The 16,462-nt window shown below is 46.2% G+C and overlaps 1 protein-coding gene across 2 annotated transcripts in view; it reads right to left on the reverse strand.

Moving 5' to 3' along the window:
* The window catches only part of DYSF (dysferlin), a 201,087-nt gene that overhangs the window by 138,656 nt on the left and 45,969 nt on the right, over positions 1-16,462 (reverse strand). For both annotated transcript variants that reach the window (XM_063135826.1, XM_063135825.1), the window contains exons 7-16: positions 14,920-15,048; positions 13,022-13,084; positions 10,996-11,046; positions 10,622-10,652; positions 9,323-9,438; positions 8,024-8,150; positions 6,592-6,695; positions 4,321-4,389; positions 4,173-4,216; positions 796-878 (exon numbers count right to left, since the gene is read on the reverse strand). In XM_063135826.1, the coding sequence (XP_062991896.1) occupies positions 796-878; positions 4,173-4,216; positions 4,321-4,389; positions 6,592-6,695; positions 8,024-8,150; positions 9,323-9,438; positions 10,622-10,652; positions 10,996-11,046; positions 13,022-13,084; positions 14,920-15,048 (817 nt within the window). The remainder of the gene's footprint in view (positions 1-795; positions 879-4,172; positions 4,217-4,320; positions 4,390-6,591; positions 6,696-8,023; positions 8,151-9,322; positions 9,439-10,621; positions 10,653-10,995; positions 11,047-13,021; positions 13,085-14,919; positions 15,049-16,462) is intronic.

The following is a 16,462-nucleotide window of genomic DNA, read 5'->3' on the forward strand; positions in this document are numbered from 1 at the left end:
TCTAAATTTGCAGCAGGATAATTGCCGAGTTCACATGCAGAGAAGGAAACACAAGCCTGGGACACGGGGCGGGACCGAGCGGCTGGGCCCAAGGCCAGGGGTGCAGGTCCAGGACAGGCCCGTTGCAGCGGCTCCAGAACGGTTTGGGTTTGGCTTTTCCAAAAGGATGGCTAAAATGTTTACCCCGTTTGCGACAACTGGATTTTCAAATGTGAGTGGTATTCACCACCGCAGCTGGCCAAGGAGGGGAAGAGGGGCACACGTGTAGCTGCCAGGGGGCGGGTCACCTGTGCAGGTGAGGGAGTGAGGAAGAGTCCCATTGGCTGAATTCTCAGGTGCACACATCCAACACGGGTCCACAGGCCCTGACTGGAAATGCCCAGAGAGAGGACGTGCGGCTCTTTCCTTTGGGCCAAATCGAGGAGAAAAGGAGGAGAAGGCCCAACTGTGGAAGCCATCAGAAATTAACTGGGACATGGACAAGTACTCCCCACACCCATCCAAAGTACTATTTGCACGAGCATGGGGAGCTGTCCACGTAGGAAGGGTGGGGCACAGGAAAAGCCAGCACCACGCAGCCTGGCAACCAAAGGATGCAGTGAGCAGAGGCGTGGCTGGACAGGCATTCCACCTGCCAGAAACAGGCTGTGCCAGTGAAGCCTTCCTGCCTGGGCTGGCCCTGGGAAGCCCTCCTTCAGCAGGAGACCTGCCCCTGGCTGGCTCCTCAGCCTAGCCTTGCCTTGCCCCCCTCTAAAGCAGGTGTGGTGGTGAGGATACGGACAGGAATGGGAATACCTTCCAGTTCCCCTCCAGGAGCTGAGATCTTGGACATGGACAGGTGGCTCGTGCCGATGACATCGTTGTGAGTGACGCGGTCCCTGAAACAAAAACGGTTCTTTTTATCTCAGTGTTTTAAATCCAGGCTTTCTGGACAGTTATCACTCCACTAAAAGACAAGGTCATGGCACTTTCTGCAGGAAGACCTTCCAGAACTTTGCAAACCTCAAGCTTTGGGAGATCTTCTGAACTTGCAAAAATTGGGATGAACCGATGCAAAAGGAGTTGACGCTCCCCTATCTTTAGAGCAATCGTCCCCGTGGCCTCGGTGGCACGGAGCACCTTCTACCAACTCTGTTTGGCGGCCCAGCTACGCCCTGATATGGACAGGGATAAACTGGCTTCAGTTGTCTATGCTCTGGTAACCTCCAAATGAGGTGGAGGCGAGGTGATGTTTGCCCTGTCCTGGACAGGGTTGCACTCTCCTTAAAGGATCGGGTTCGTAGTTTGGGGGTGCTCTTGGATCCAGAACTGTCACTTGAGGCACAGGTGAACTCAGTGGCAAAGAGCACCTTTTATCAGCTTAGGTTGATATACCAACTACGCCCTTATCTGGACAGGGATAGCCTAGCTACAGTGATCCATGCTCTGATAACCTCTCGTTTGGATTACTGCAATGCGTTATACGTGGGGCTGCCTTTGAAAACGGTCCGGAAGCTTCAGCTGGTACAAAACAGGGCAGCCCATTTACTAACAGGGACTGGCTGGCGAGGTCACATTACGCCAGTCCTTTTACAACTTCATTGGCTGCCAGTCCAGGTCCGGGCCCGATTCAAAGTGCTGGTATTGACTTTAAAGCCCTAAACGGCTTGGGGCCAGGCTATCTGAAGAAACGCCTCCTCCCGTATGTACCTGCCCGGACCTTAAGATCATCTACAGGGGCCCTTCTCCGTGAGCCCCTGCCCAAGGAAGTGAGGCAGGTGGCTACTAGGAGGAGGGCTTTCTCCGCTGTGGCACCCTGGCTGTGGAATGAGCTCCCCAGAGAGGTCCGCCTGGCGCCTACACTGTACTCCTTTCGTCGCCAGCTGAAGACCTTTTTATTCTCTCAGTATTTTAACACTTAATTTTAACTTAAATTTAAATTTTACTGTTTTACCTCTGTATTTTAATCTTATATCAATTTTTGCTGCATGGTTTTATCCTGGTTGTGCTTTTTATACTGTATTTTGTACTTGTGCTTTTAACCTGTTGGTTGTTTTATTATGGTTTTAATTTTTGTGAACCGCCCAGAGAGCTTCGGCTATAAAAATGTAATAAATAAATGAATAAATAAATAAATAACTGCAAAGCCCCCCAATTATGGAACAATCTCCCCGATGAGGCCCGCCTGGTGCCAACATTGTTATCTTTTCAGCGCCGGGTCAAGACTTTTCTCCCAAGCATTCAACAGCACATGCTGAATTTTTAAATTGAACCCAGAATAGTGGTTTTAACTGAATATTGTCTATTTTTATGCTGTTTACGCTTTTTAAATTTTGTATACTTGTTTTTAATGTTCAGTGTTTTAACCTTTGCAAACCGCCCAGAGAGAGCTTCAGCTATGGGGTGGTATATAGATGTAAATAATAATAATAATAATATTAATAATAATAACAACAACAACAACAACAACAACATGATGCCCTCCAGATAGACTGAACTGCAATTCCCAGTATGACTGGGGGGACACTTGTGGAGAAACCCAAAAGGGCAGGTCCCCGTGGTTCGCTGAGTGGTGGTCAAAGACCCTCAAGTCACAATTTCTCTCTCTCTCTCTCTCTCTCCTCAATCTGGGTTTGAATATTGCTCTCAAATCTGTCAAACAAAGATTGTGGGGCATAGCTTTTTGCGATTTGCGCACCCGCTCATACGTTTCTTGTTCTCCCAGTGCAATGTATGTCCATTATGTCGGGCCTTTGCATCTGGTTGATTACCTAAAGAACCTGTCGGTGGCTAAATACCGCCGTGTTTTCTCTAAGGCCAGATGTAATGTTTACTCTACTGAATTAATTCGGGGTAGATTTGCTGGTGTCCCATGTCAAGAAAGACGGAGCCCCTGTAGGAATATGGAAGTGGAGACGATGGAGCATATTTTTATGTCTTGTAGCTTTTATAATCAGGCTCGTTTTTCTATAATCACCCCATTGCTGTGTAAACTTCCTAGAAGTTCAGATAAATTCTATACTAAGTTCTTGCTGGAAGGCAAGTCTCCAAAAGTGACTTTGGCTGTTGCTAAATTTCTTATAGAGGTGGCCAGGATTAGAACTCTGTGTGTATTAAATTGATAATAGTCTTAATTTATCTTATGTTTTATGTCTGAGTTTTGCCCTTGATGGATCTATGGATCATAATAAAGTGATGATGATTTCTCTCTCTTTAGAAGGTTTATTACGAGCAGCGCTGCAGGGTGGTAGCCCTCAGAAGACCTGAGGAACTGCCCAAGAATTTCAGGAAAGGGTAACATATTTCTAGGGTCAGTTCCCCTTAGATACAATAGCAGAACCTTCCCGCCAATCATAATACAGTTTTGCAATACAATAACCAATGATAAGCAAGGCATTTATGCATGTGCAGAGTGCAAATAATTCTAGGGCTAGAAAAACAATACATAGATGGGTATTGCAATAGTTACAGCAACTAAATCTCCATCGGTTTCCTTTTGCAGTTAGCTTGCCTTGAAAATATCTCACTCCACCCTCTAACTGCCTGGGTTGAGACACCATCTTGAGACATGATTTCAACGTCAACCATTAGTTGCAAAAGTGGCTGCAGTCTTAATATATTTGTTAGTTACGCGGAAAGCATGAATCTCATGATTTATAAAACAAAGGCCAAAGCATGCATTTTCCTATACCTGTGGGCATAGGTAAAAGAACCACCCAGCTTGATTTCTAGGCCGACACTTCTGGTGGGTCCCAGGTGGGGTGTGTGTGGAAGCTGCCTTATAAGATATGTGGAAGAAGAAATCCCTCCAAGGGCAGCTTGTCTTGTCTTGATATTGTAGGGAAGAGAAGCTGCCAAAATTCTCCCATACAACTCTAAAGGTGCATCTGGTCACTGAAAGAGTTCTGGGCTGATGAGACACAGCAGGTCGCTCTGGGCTCAGAAGAGCAGACAGACAGGCAGAAATTTAACAGGTGAAGCTTCCCTTAAGACTTTATCTCCAGGACAAGAAAAGCAAGACTTGCTCAATTTCTGCTTGCCAGAAGGCAGAAGACCAGGGCAAGAAAACGTGGTAGGGGCAGAGAGGAATCTACTTTAGATTTGCATCTTATAAAAGGAAAGCCAGATGACTTCCCAGCTCCTAACGTGGAGACGCGCAGGAATGGGTTATTCCGACTTCATTCGTGACTCACCAGTCAACGACCCGGATCCTCATCTTCTCACACATGGATGGAAACTAGGAAGAAGGGTACAAGAGAGTGGCGGAGGTCAGCAGGAGCAGTCCGCAGGACGGACAAAGGAACACGCCCACCCCATAGGCAACGATGCCCCATGGCTCACCATGGCCGGCAGCGTGATGCTCTGGTTCCACTGGGGGTTGGCGTTTTTCTCCACAATCTTGCTGCAGAGCTGGCCGAGGGAGACAAAATATTGGGTTGGGGGTGGAGTGGGAGAGAGAGAGAGAGAGAGCGAGCAAGAGAGGGATCATCATTCAGTGGTACATGGAATTTATTTATTTATTTATAGCATTTTTATAGCGCCATCTCACCATTTCTGGTATTGTGGCGCTTTACAATCACATATAAAACAATTCCATTAAAAACCCTCATCCTCAATCCATTAAAAGCCCTCAACCCAGTTTAAACCACCCCCTCCCCAAACTCTTGTGAAAATAATGGGCTCAAGTTGTGGGAAGCCAGATTCCGGCTGGACATCAGGAAAAACGCCCTGACTGTTAGAGCAGTACGATAATGGAACCAGTGACCTAGGGAGGTGGTGGGCTCTCCCACCCTAGAGGCCTTCAAGAGGCAGCTGGACCGCCATCTGTCAGGGATGTTTTAGGGGGGATTCCTGCACTGAGTGGGGGGTTGGACTCGGTGGTGCAAACAAAAAAAATTGTACTTGGGATAGAAATATTTGGTTATTGGCAATAACAAACTGTAATATCTATTCTGTGGTATTGACAAGGCAAAACGTCTAGGAATATTTTGTGTACTATTCTGGAATTTCTTATTGCAGTTTTGTTGACAGCAAATGTGAATATAAGAACAGTTGAGACTTACATAGCTTCATTAAAGGAATGCAATTTAATTTTCGAGTGTTGTTCCTGTTTCTATTTTAACTTGTATATTTTAAAAATTGTTATAGCTCCTGACGAAGGACAATCAGTCCGAAACGTGGAGCAGAACACGTTTGGATATTAACCAATAAAACAACTTTTATATGATTTCTGAAGCACCAGAGCGAGCCAGCCTCTTTTCAGCGCTTTCGCAAATGCTTCATCAGAATCAGAATATTATTATTATTATTATTATTATTATTATTATTATTATTATTATATAGCACCATCAATGTACAACAACATCACAATGCTAAATTGTGGACTGGACTGGCTGGTGAGATCACATTACACTTTTACAACTTCATTGGCTGCCAGTCCAGGTCTGGGCCCGATTCAAAGTGCTGGTATTGACATTCAAAGCCCTAAACGGTTTGGGGCCAGGTTATCTGAAGGAACGCCTCCTCCCTTACGTACCTGCCCAGACCTTAAGATGCAAAGGGAGAGGCGGGTAAGAAATAAATTATTATGATGATGATGATCATCATCATCATCCACAGGGGTCCTTCTCCGTGAGCCCCTGCCAAAGGAAGTGAGGCAGGTGGCTACCAGGAGCAGGGCTTTCTCCGCTGTGGCACCCCGGCTGTGGAATGAGCACCCCAGAGAGGTCCACCTGGCGCTTACACTGTACTCTTTTTGTCGCCAGCTGAAGACCTTTTTATTCTCTCAGTATTTTAACACTTAATTTTAACTTAAATTTAAATTTCACTGTTCTAACTCTGTATTTTAATCTTATATCAATTTTTGCTGCAGGGTTTTATCCTGGTTGTGCTTTTTATACTGTATTTTGTATTTGTGTTTTTAACCTGTTGGTTGTTTTATTATGGTTTTAATTTTTGTGAACCGCCCAGAGAGCTTCGGCTATTGGGTGGTATAAAAATGTAATAAATAAATAAATAAATAAATAAATTTGGCCTTTTTAGGCCAACCATGAAACCTTTTCATGGTCTGCCATTAAAATTTGGTGGCAAGCCACTAGATGTTTTGCTGCTGCTGCTACAACAACAAATTTGGCAGGGGTACATGGGTGTGTGATAGGGGCCACCACACTTAAGGCCAAGGAAGCCTAAGTAGCCTAAAAACCACTTTTTCCCCAACTGTGCCCTGTAGGAAGACATAGAAAACAGGGAGCTCTCTGTGGCATAAGTCCCTATCACACGCATAAAAACAAATGCTTATGCGTTTTGTGCATTTGTGTGTAGAATACATTCGATCTAATGGCCGGGGCCATCGGATACCCAAAGAGCCGCTGGATTCAGTCAGCAGCTCACATTTCATAGGCTAAACTCTGGCCGGTTCTCTCAGCTGGCATATGAGATATTTATTTATCTCAATGATTTAACTCCCACCGTTCTACACGGCTTGCAATCCAAACATCCCCATTGGCAGAGCTTCTGTGATGCTACAGCTGGCTCACACATATCTAATGATAACCCAGCTCCTGCAGACGAGGAATCTTTCCTGCCCCAGCTTAGGGGGCAGAGCCAGCGTACCATTTTTCCAGCAAAGGTCACTTCCACGAAAGGATCCACCAGGTTCTTCTTGCTGCTCTCAAACCCAAAGATCTGCTTGACGCTGTCCATGATGGCATCGTCCACTGGAACGGAACAGAAAACACCCCCACCCCCATGAAGGCTGGGGCTGGAGCTTTCCCCAATTAGCCATGGAGGCACATAGGAGCAACAGTGAAGCTTCCCCTGCCAAGTGCACTCTACCATCTTTGCATCCTGGCTCTACCTCGGAGTTCCTGAAGGGCCATCCCTCAGCTGTGTGATAACAGAGACGTTCCATTTCAAGAGTTGGAACTAAAGAGCAACAGATGCAAAAAGGGGCCAGAACATAGAAACTTGGGGAACTGCCTTCTACAAGCTGGAGCGTGTTCAGAGGAGGGCAACCAGGATGATCAGGGGTCTGGAAACAAAGCCCTATGAAGAGAAACTGAAAGAACTGGGCAGGTTTAGCCTGGAGAAGAGAAGATGGAGGGGAGACATGAGAGCACTCTTCAAAGACTTAAAAGGTTGTCACACAGAGGAGGGCCAGGATCTCTTCTCGATCCTCCCAGAGTGCAGGACACGGAATAACGGGCTCAACTTAAAGGAAGCCAGATTCCAGCTGGACATCAGGAAAAACTTCCTGACTGTTAGAGCAGTACGACAATGGAACCAGTTACCTAGGGAGGTTGTGGGCTCTCCCACACTAGAGGCCTTCAAGAGGCAGCTGGACAACCATCTGTCAGGGATGCTTTAGGGTGGATTCCTGCATTGAGCAGGGGGTTGGACTCGATGGCCTTGTAGGCCCCTTCCAACTCTGCTATTCTATGATCTTTGCATCCTGGCTCTACCTCGGAGTTCCTGAAGGGCCATCCCTCAGCTGTGTGATAACAGAGATGTTCCATTTCAAGAGTTGGAACTAAAGAGGCAACAGATGCAAAAAGGGGCCTGATTCACACAGCCCAGAACATAGAAACTTGGGGAACTGCCTTCTACACCTTCTTCCCAAGAGAAACACAGGAATCACACAGTCCCTTTGCTCCCAAGGTTCTGACCCCAGAATTCTTATGGGGTTTTATGGGTCTTCAATCTGCCTCTGAGCCAGATTGCAACATTCCCTGGAGTCTCAGAAACCAGGGGTGGTTTTTGTGTGTGTGTGTGTGTGTTTGTACAGCTCCTTCTAAACTGTGTTGAAAAGCAAACTTTGATTGTCGTGTGACTGTTTTAACTGTTCAACTAAAGGTTCTCCCCCACTGAGCGTGGACCTTTATCTGTGGGTGTTACAATAGATTCAACCGCGTAAAGTCCTTTCCCTGAAAACGAGACGTGTTTCCCCCATGGCTGTGCCTCCACTGCACTTTTCCCCATCCTGGTCCTGCCCTCAATAAACCTCCCCCCACCCTCCCCGATGGAATTGCACTTTTCCCACGCTCACTCTGGGGCAGGTCTTCAGCTCGGTAGATCTTGAGGGAGAAGTGGGCCCCTCTCAGAGAAACCCCGGTTGGCCGGAGAATGTTGCCCTCAATGTCTTCCTTCTCTTCTGCGGTGTCCTTCTTCTCCATCTGTGACAAGGGGGATGAGAAAGACGGAAAAAGTGAAAAGGACAGGCTGTCAATTTCTTGGGACGTTTATGCCTTGGGACCAGGGGCCTGAAGGATCGCCTGTCTCCACCTGCACCTCGCCCTACGCTACAATCTTCAACGGAGACCTTTCTCCAGGTTGCCCCACTCAATGAGCTACAGTTGGGGTTTCCCAAGGAAAAGGCCTCCTCCGTGGTGGCACCTCACCACTGTGGAATGCTCTCCCTGAGGAGCCTCACCAAGCACTCCCCCTCTTATTGCCTTTTCAGCAGCAGGCAAAGACCTTTCTTTAATTTCTTAGGCCTTTTAGTTTAATTTGATGTGTTTTATTTGGGCTGGGATCCTGTGTTTTCATGCTGTTTTTATACATTTTGCTGCTTTTAAAGTTTTACTATGTTTTGAAATGTTGTGTCGCTCGAAGGTGGTTGCAATTATTATTATTATTATTATTATTATTATTATTATTATTATTATTATTATTATTATTGCCCTGGGGTGATACGAAAGGAGATAAAAGTAAACTCCACCTGCCACACCACTACCAGGCCATCCATCTGCAAGAATCAGAGAGCTTGTACACAAATTCCAGGGTGAATACAGATGTACACAAATTCCAGGGTGAATACAGATGTACACAAATTCCAGGGTGAATACAGATGTACACAAATTCCAGGGTGAATACAGATGCAACTTTTAGCAGTGTTCTCAGCACACCCTTCATTGGTGGCATGTTCTGCTTTCACAAATAGAATGTTGTTTCACCCATCAGTCCAGCCTCTCCCGCAAGTAGGCAAGTAACCTTTCTTTATATTTTAAAGCAGCATATTAAGAGTTACAGTTATATACATTCCATCTTCTTTGCTCCCTCAAAAAAATTCACAAACATTGAGGGGGAGGGAGTTGCAAAACTGTGTAAGGTATGTCGCTGACATCACAGATGCTGGTCAATACAGACTCTCCAAGGCCATTCTTGGTCTTCCCACCTGAAGCGTAGTTTTCAGAGCTCAACATGGGACCTCAGGGAGCTTTTAAAATCTTACAACTGGCTCCACCCCAAGAACAACCTCAGGGTGTTTTTGATTTTTAGTCTCCCTCTGTTCAACTGGGGGCTTTTTTTAAAAAAAAAATATCCTCAGCTGTGAAAGGATACTCACAGGCACTTCATCGCCAGAGCCCAGGACATACAAGCTGACCTTCAGGTAGCCTCGAGCTCCAGCTGAAAAATCCTCCGGATCAGAAAGCAGTAGCCACTTCCGGATGAAGCAGTGCCCTATGGAAGAAGGAGAAGAAATTGACACTCACTAATTCAGCTGCCTGGACAGGGCAACGCTTATCATATAAAGTAGGAGTACTTGGATGACACAATTAAACTTGCTATCACACATTCGTACTATATATCATGTAGAGCCAGTGTGGTGTAGTGGCTAAAGTGTCAGACTGGGAGATCCGGGTTCTAGTTCCCATTCGGCCATGGAAACCCAATGGGTGACTTTGGGCCAATCACAATCTCTCAGCCCAACCTACCTCACAGGGTTGTTGTTGTGAGGATAAATTGGAGAGGAGGAGGATTATGTACACCACCTTGGGTTCCTTGGAGGAAGACGGGTGGGATTAAAATGCAAAAATAAATAAATAAATATCATGCATCTATTAACATAAAAGAAGACCACACGGTGCCTGTTCCTTTAAAAGAGGGAAATTACTGCTTTAGGAATTTATATCCTACTTTTTTCCTTCCAAAGCAGCTTACAAAACAATGCATTTTTAAAAAAAAAAAAAAAGATATGCAATATCAAAATTAAAAACCATTGCTAAAAATACAAGAACAACAAAAACATTTAAAGCATTATATTGAACCCAAGCCAAGACTAAATAAAACAAAACTATACAGCAGATCATACAAAAGCTTGCTGGAAAATTAAGGTTGGCAGATGATGATGGAACACCAGCAAGGTAGGAGGCACCCAGTCCTCCTGGGTCAGGGTGTTCTCCCATGTATTGGGTCTGACAGCAGAAGAAGGCCCCTTCCTGTATCTCCGTCCAGTGTTCCTCAGAAGGCCTTAATGGACTGTGCAAAATCCCAAGTGGTGCCAATTGCCACACCCTGCTGCGTAACAAGTTGCACCTGTTCAAATCTCTCTCTCTCTCTTTCTTTCTCTCTCTTTTACACAACTAGTAAAAAGGACACGAGGACTTGGACTGGCCGATACAAACACGATTCTGCATCATAACTGTCTTTCTAAATGTCCTTCTCCCCCACCTCAGAGTTTATGCCCCCTTTTTTTAGTAGAAAAAAAATGGTCAAGTTCTACAAATAAAAATGTTTCAAAACTTGTTTTCTGCAGAAGCCGCAAAAGACACACCCCATCCTCAGATTACTCCATGCTGAACAAACCACTCAATTTCCAAAAGGAAGTAAAAACCCAAGCCGCCCCCGTAAATGTTCCACTCACTGGGTTCAGCATAAATTGTCCCAACATCCATCTGTAAAATACAAGCAGAAAGAATAATTCATCCGGGCTTCCTGAATCAGGGTCCCGTAAGTCCCCCGCCTCTCCTCTCCCACCTCTTCCTCCCACATGCTTAGCACAAAGATCCCCCTTTGGATGGGCTTCTGGAGGAGGTGGCCATGGCCACATCTGCTCTCTCCTGCCAAAGCCCAGCACACAGGAGAGAAAGGACCCCACCCAAGGGAGGAGGCGGTGACAAGGAATGGCTGGCTAGAAAACCAAACCAAAATCCGTGGGTCCCTCAATTGTACGTTGTGTGGAGAAATGAAAAAGCGGCCTCATCAGCCAATCAGAAATGAAACAAAGGACACCGTTACCCGGAATTCCCCGATGACAGAGTCCGTCCGGAGCGAGCGAGAGTCAACCACCTGGAAAGGCAAAAGACAAGACTCCACTGACTGAAGCAACATCTCCCAAGGTTTCAATTCACAATAACCATCTTCCATTCCTTCAGGTCTCCCAGCTTCTTCCAGCCATAAATTTAGCATCATGACCTAATAGACCAGCTTTCCTCAACCTGGGGCGCTCCAGATGTGTTGGACTGCAACTCCCAGAATGCCCCAGCCAGCAGCTGGCTGGGGCATTCTGGGAGGTGTAGTCCAACACATCTGGAGCGCCCCAGGTTGAGGAAAGCTGTAATAGACACAACACCTTAGAATCATAGAATAGTAGAGTTGGAAGGGGCCTACAAGGCCATCGTGTCCAACCTCTTCACCTACATCTCTCTCATCTCCTGGTGGTTTCTCTGCCTGGGCTCTGAGACTGAGCTTAGTATGGGAAATCCGGTGAATTTCCAGGACACAAAATTACTAAAATAAAAATAAAAATCCTAAAATGCAATTCTCATTCTTAATGCCAGGACTCCCTCTCCTTGATGCAAAGCCCAAACTAGGCCATCAGAAATCCAGGCAATGCAAGCATAACAGTGAACAAATTGTCCAGTGAATGAAGAATGATTTATACTTCCAGGTGATGTACAAAGTGTTGGTTATCACCTTTGAAGCCCTACATGGTTTGGGTCCAGGCTACCTGCAGGATCGGCTTCTCCCATACAATCCGCCCCGCGCACTCAGGTCCTCCACTGCAGTCAGCCAAAATCAGGCTAACAAGTATTACCCAGAGGACCTTCTCTTCTGCTGCTCCCAGACTGTGGAATGGCCCGCCGGGAGAGATCAGCCAACTCAACAGTCTTTCTGAATTTTAAAAAGGTATAAAGACTGATCTCTTCTGGCAGGCCTACCTAGTCGGATTTTAAAATGTCTGGCTGTTATTTTAATAATGTAGTTGTTTTATATGTTTTAAATCATTTATATATTTTATAGTATTTTTATATTTGATGTTGATCCCAGCAGTTTCTGCAGTCGAAACTCTCCCCACGGCCTGAGTTCGATCCCAGCGGAAGCTAGTTTCAGGCAGCCGGCTCGGGTCGACTCAGCCTTCCATCCTCCCGAGGTCGGTAAAATGAGTACCCAGTTAGCTGGGGGAAAGGTAATCATGGCCGGGGAAGGCAACGGCAAACCACCCCGCTATAAGGCCTGCCAAGAAAACGTCAGCGAAAGCTGGCGTCCCTCCAAGAGTCAGTAATGACTCAGCGCTTGCACGAGAGGTTCCTTTCCTTTTTTCCTATTATTCTACAGTGTTCATTCACAGCACCTGCATCAGTCAGAATTGAAATGAAATTTCCCTGCAAAATTTCTCCGTAAAATTGTTCTCTGCAGACTTTAGTGGTGAATATTCTTTGTACATTCACAAGGCAAGCAAATGTTTCTTGAATATTTTATATTCAGCAGCACCATTTGACATCTGAAGATTTTGTAGCTGCAGTCAACAGTTGGCAGTATCTAACAGGTTGTCTTGAATTAGAATTTAGTCAGTGTCGTATTCACTGTATTCATTTATTGAACCAATCAAAACTATCAGGTTTCAACTTTTAAACTCAAATGTTGAGTTCTCAAAATCTAAATTTTGTTTTGTTATTTGTCTTTGATTTTTGTAATTTTATACTGGGTTTGTTTTTCTGTATTGCAATTTGTTTTACTATATCAGTTGCTTTGAGTTCACTTCATGAAGAAAAGCAAGGTGTTTAAGCTAATAAATAAAATATCAACATCTGAAAATCCTTTGAGTTATGGAGTTTTACAGCCTTTTGCAATAAGGAAAAAAAGGCCAACGGCCTTTTGCATTGTGCCAACGAAACATAACTAGCAAACATCTTAGCAAGGTCGACCCTTTTTTCCAAGTGGAATAGAGGCCCACTCATACCCCAAATCACTCCAAACGAACTGTGAGATAACTGTGCTGAGATGTCTAAAAAAAGTGGGCATCCCCCAACCCAGAACTTACTGTGATGAATATGGGCTGATCAAAAAGCTCCATTGGGGATTCAAAGACATTGAAGAAAAAGGTCTGTGGGAAATACAAAGAGAGAGAGAGAGAGAACAGGGCTCACCCAAGACACCAATATACGTACCATCACACACCATCGCATTACAGTGAAAGGAACATTACGCCAGTCCTTTTACAACTTCATTGGCTGCCAGTCCAGGTCCGGGCCCAATTCAAAGTGCTGGTATTAACATTTAAAGCCCTAAACGGTTTGGGGCCAGGTTATCTGAAGGAACGCCTCCTCCCATATGTACCTACCCGGACCTTAAGATCATCTACAGGGGCCCTTCTCCGTGAGCCCCTGCCAAAGGAAGTGAGGCAGGTGGCTACTAGGAGGAGGGCTTTCTCCGCTGTGGCACCCCGGTTGTGGAACGAGCTCCCCAGAGAGGTCCGCTTGGCGCCTACACTGTACTGCTTTCGTCGCCAGCTGAAGACCTTTTTATTCACTCAGTATTTTAACACTTAATTTTAACTTAAATTTAAATTTTACTGTTTTAACTCTGTATTTTAATCCTATATCAACTTTAAAAATGTAATAAATAAATAAATAAAATAAATAAAGACTGTTCTCCTGCTTGGTCCTGGACACACACACCCCAAAACACCCACATTAAAAGGTCATATAAAGTTTCTGAAAGATGCTCAGGCTGTAGAAGGGGCAGGATACCAGTCTGTGGAGCAGCTAACTCCGTTTGTCCCTTCTGACGTAACTTAGGATGCTTCCAGACAGAGGGCTCCAATCGCTAACCATTAAAAGCCACTGTGCAGCTATTCCGTGTTTTCTTTCTTAACGGATTATTTTGTGGTAAGAGAAAAAAAATGGAAGAAGTGGCAGGAAAACATTAGGGGGGTTGAAAATGGAAGGCAACAGCATCTGGACCCTGCTCTCTCCCCATCCCCACCCACCCTCGGCCCCCTGGAAAAGTCTGTGCATGAGGCCATGCTGAAAACTTGGATCAGACCAAGGGTCCATCTAGTCCAGCATTCTGTTCACACAGTGGCCAACCAAAAACCCACCACAGGACACAAGGGAACAGCATTCCGACACCCATGTTCCCCAGCAACTGGCACACACAGGCTCACTGCCTCTGATACTGGGAGTTAGCACATCGCCATCAGAGCCTTCTTCTCCTCCAGCAATTTATCCAATTTCCTTTTAAAACCATCCAAATTGGTGGCCATCGCTCCCCTTGTTGAACAGATAACACTGACTCTCTCGGTCCCTCCCAGACTACACATGGAAGAGCTGCTAAGCAGAGGCTATTGTAAAAGGGGCACAGTTTGCCACGTGGTTCGAGAGGCCGCCTCTGCGGAGGTCTGCAGCCCCCCAAGAATAGATTTGCAACATCAAGGGAAAGATCTCCAACAGGGGGCCTTTGAAACAGTCCTCCACCTGGCAGCCATTTTGGTTTGTTGCCCTAAAGCAGCCTTCCTCAACTTGGGGCGCTCCAGATGTGTTGGACTACAACTCCCAGAATGCCCCAGCCAGCTGGCTGGGGCATTCTGGGAGATGCAGTCCAACACATCTGGAGCGCCCCAGGTTGAGGAAGGCTGCCCTAAAGGATTACAACGGAGCAGCCTTCTTCATGGTGGCTGGGCGATGCTCGGATTTGTCGTCCAACACATCAGGGGGGCACCAGGATGGGGCAGGCTGCAATCCAGGAGGCAGAGGGGCACGTTTGGGAGATGTCTTCCTTCCCAACCATTACGGGCTTGATAACAGAAGTCAGTTTGGGGAGTTGATTTTATTTTCACAGGTTATTTTGGCTAATTCAGGGGAGGATTTAAGACTTCTCCAACTCGAGAGACAAACTACACCCCCATCTCCCATTCTCCTCTTCCCATCTCCTCCTCACCTCATCGAAAAGTGGTCCATTCCCTTTCCGGATCCTGGTTCTCCTTGTCTGCCCAGCTGCTGTGACTTTCACCACAGGTTTGATGTTGACCCCCGGAAGTTGCCTCCCTTCGATGACTCGCACCCTGATCTGCAATTCCAAAAGGGAAGAGAAGGAGACGAGAGGTTGCCATCAAAATCCCCGAGAGAGAGGGAGAGAGAACAGCTCTGAATGTTGTGAGAAATGAGGGAGCACGGAAGCGAAATGCTGCAAGCCTCCTGGTTGGACCCTGCTCTGTCAGGTCCAGAGTAGGACTCCAGCAGCAAGACGTCTTGCCGCTACAGATGGAAAGGAAGAGCCGTTTCAGAAACAGCAAGCCCAAGCCAAATCACGTGAGGTCCTGGTTCCTCTCTATTCGGCCCTGGTTAAGCCTCATCTGGAGTATTGCGTCCAGTTCTGGGCTCCACAATTCAAGAAGGACGCAGACAAGCTGAAACGTATTCAGAGGAGGGCAACCAGGATGATCAGGGGTCTGGAAACAAAGCCCTATGAAGAGAGACTGGAAGAACTGGGCATGTTGAGCCTGGAGAAGAGAAGATTGGGGTGAGACATGATAGCACTCTTCAAATACTTAAAAGGTTGTCACACAGAGGAGGGCTAGGATCTCTTCTCGATCCTCCCAGAGAGCAGGACACGGAATAACGGGCTCAAGTTAAAGGAAGCCAGATTCCAGCTGGACATCAGGAAAAACTTCCTGACTGTTAGAGCAGTACGACAATGGAATCAGTTACCTAGGGAGGTGGTGGGCTCTCCCACACTAGAGGCCTTCAAGAGGCAGCTGGACAACCATCTATCAGGGATGCTTTAGGGTGGATTCCTGCATTGAGCAGGGGGTTGGACTCCATGGCCTTGTAGGCCTCTTCCAACTCTGCTATTCTATGATTCTATGATTCTATGAAGCCACCAAACATCCACGGCCCACTCAGCGAGAGCCTCCTGCTCACGGAAGTTCACTTGATGCATGACACCTCCATCGCATGCGCATTGCAGTCACCAGGGGCTTGTCTATATGGCTTGTTTACCCCGATCTAAATGCGCATATTCACATTTCAGGACACATGATGCAGCCGTCCATTCATCATAGTGCTGGGTTTTTAACGCAATAATGCACATATTCGTAGTTGCAATTTACTGCGACTTTTGGTTCATGTCTGAGTTTGCACCACGTTATGGTTATGTGTCTTTAGGGGAGTTAAATTGCATTTTGATATGTGGGCAGAGCTTTAAGGGTAGGACAAGTTGATTGGTCAATTTCCTGATTTCCCACCTATCGACTGCCTCGTTCCTTCGCGCTGTTCTTAGTTTGAATTCTCTGATTCTGCGGAGGTCCGCAGAAAGAGCTTGTTACAATAAAGACGGGGAAACGAGAATCCTCCTCGGCTGCCTCATTCCTTCCCCCCCAACTCCCAGTTTGTCTGTGATATGAATCTGTGGAGCTCTGCATTTCAAATTTATAGCTTCCATCGTCTCTACTCCATAGCATCTAATCATCGTATATGCGCAT

Source organism: Elgaria multicarinata, chromosome 10, assembly GCF_023053635.1.
Source record: "Elgaria multicarinata webbii isolate HBS135686 ecotype San Diego chromosome 10, rElgMul1.1.pri, whole genome shotgun sequence".
In the NCBI taxonomy this organism is placed as follows: domain Eukaryota; kingdom Metazoa; phylum Chordata; class Lepidosauria; order Squamata; family Anguidae; genus Elgaria; species Elgaria multicarinata.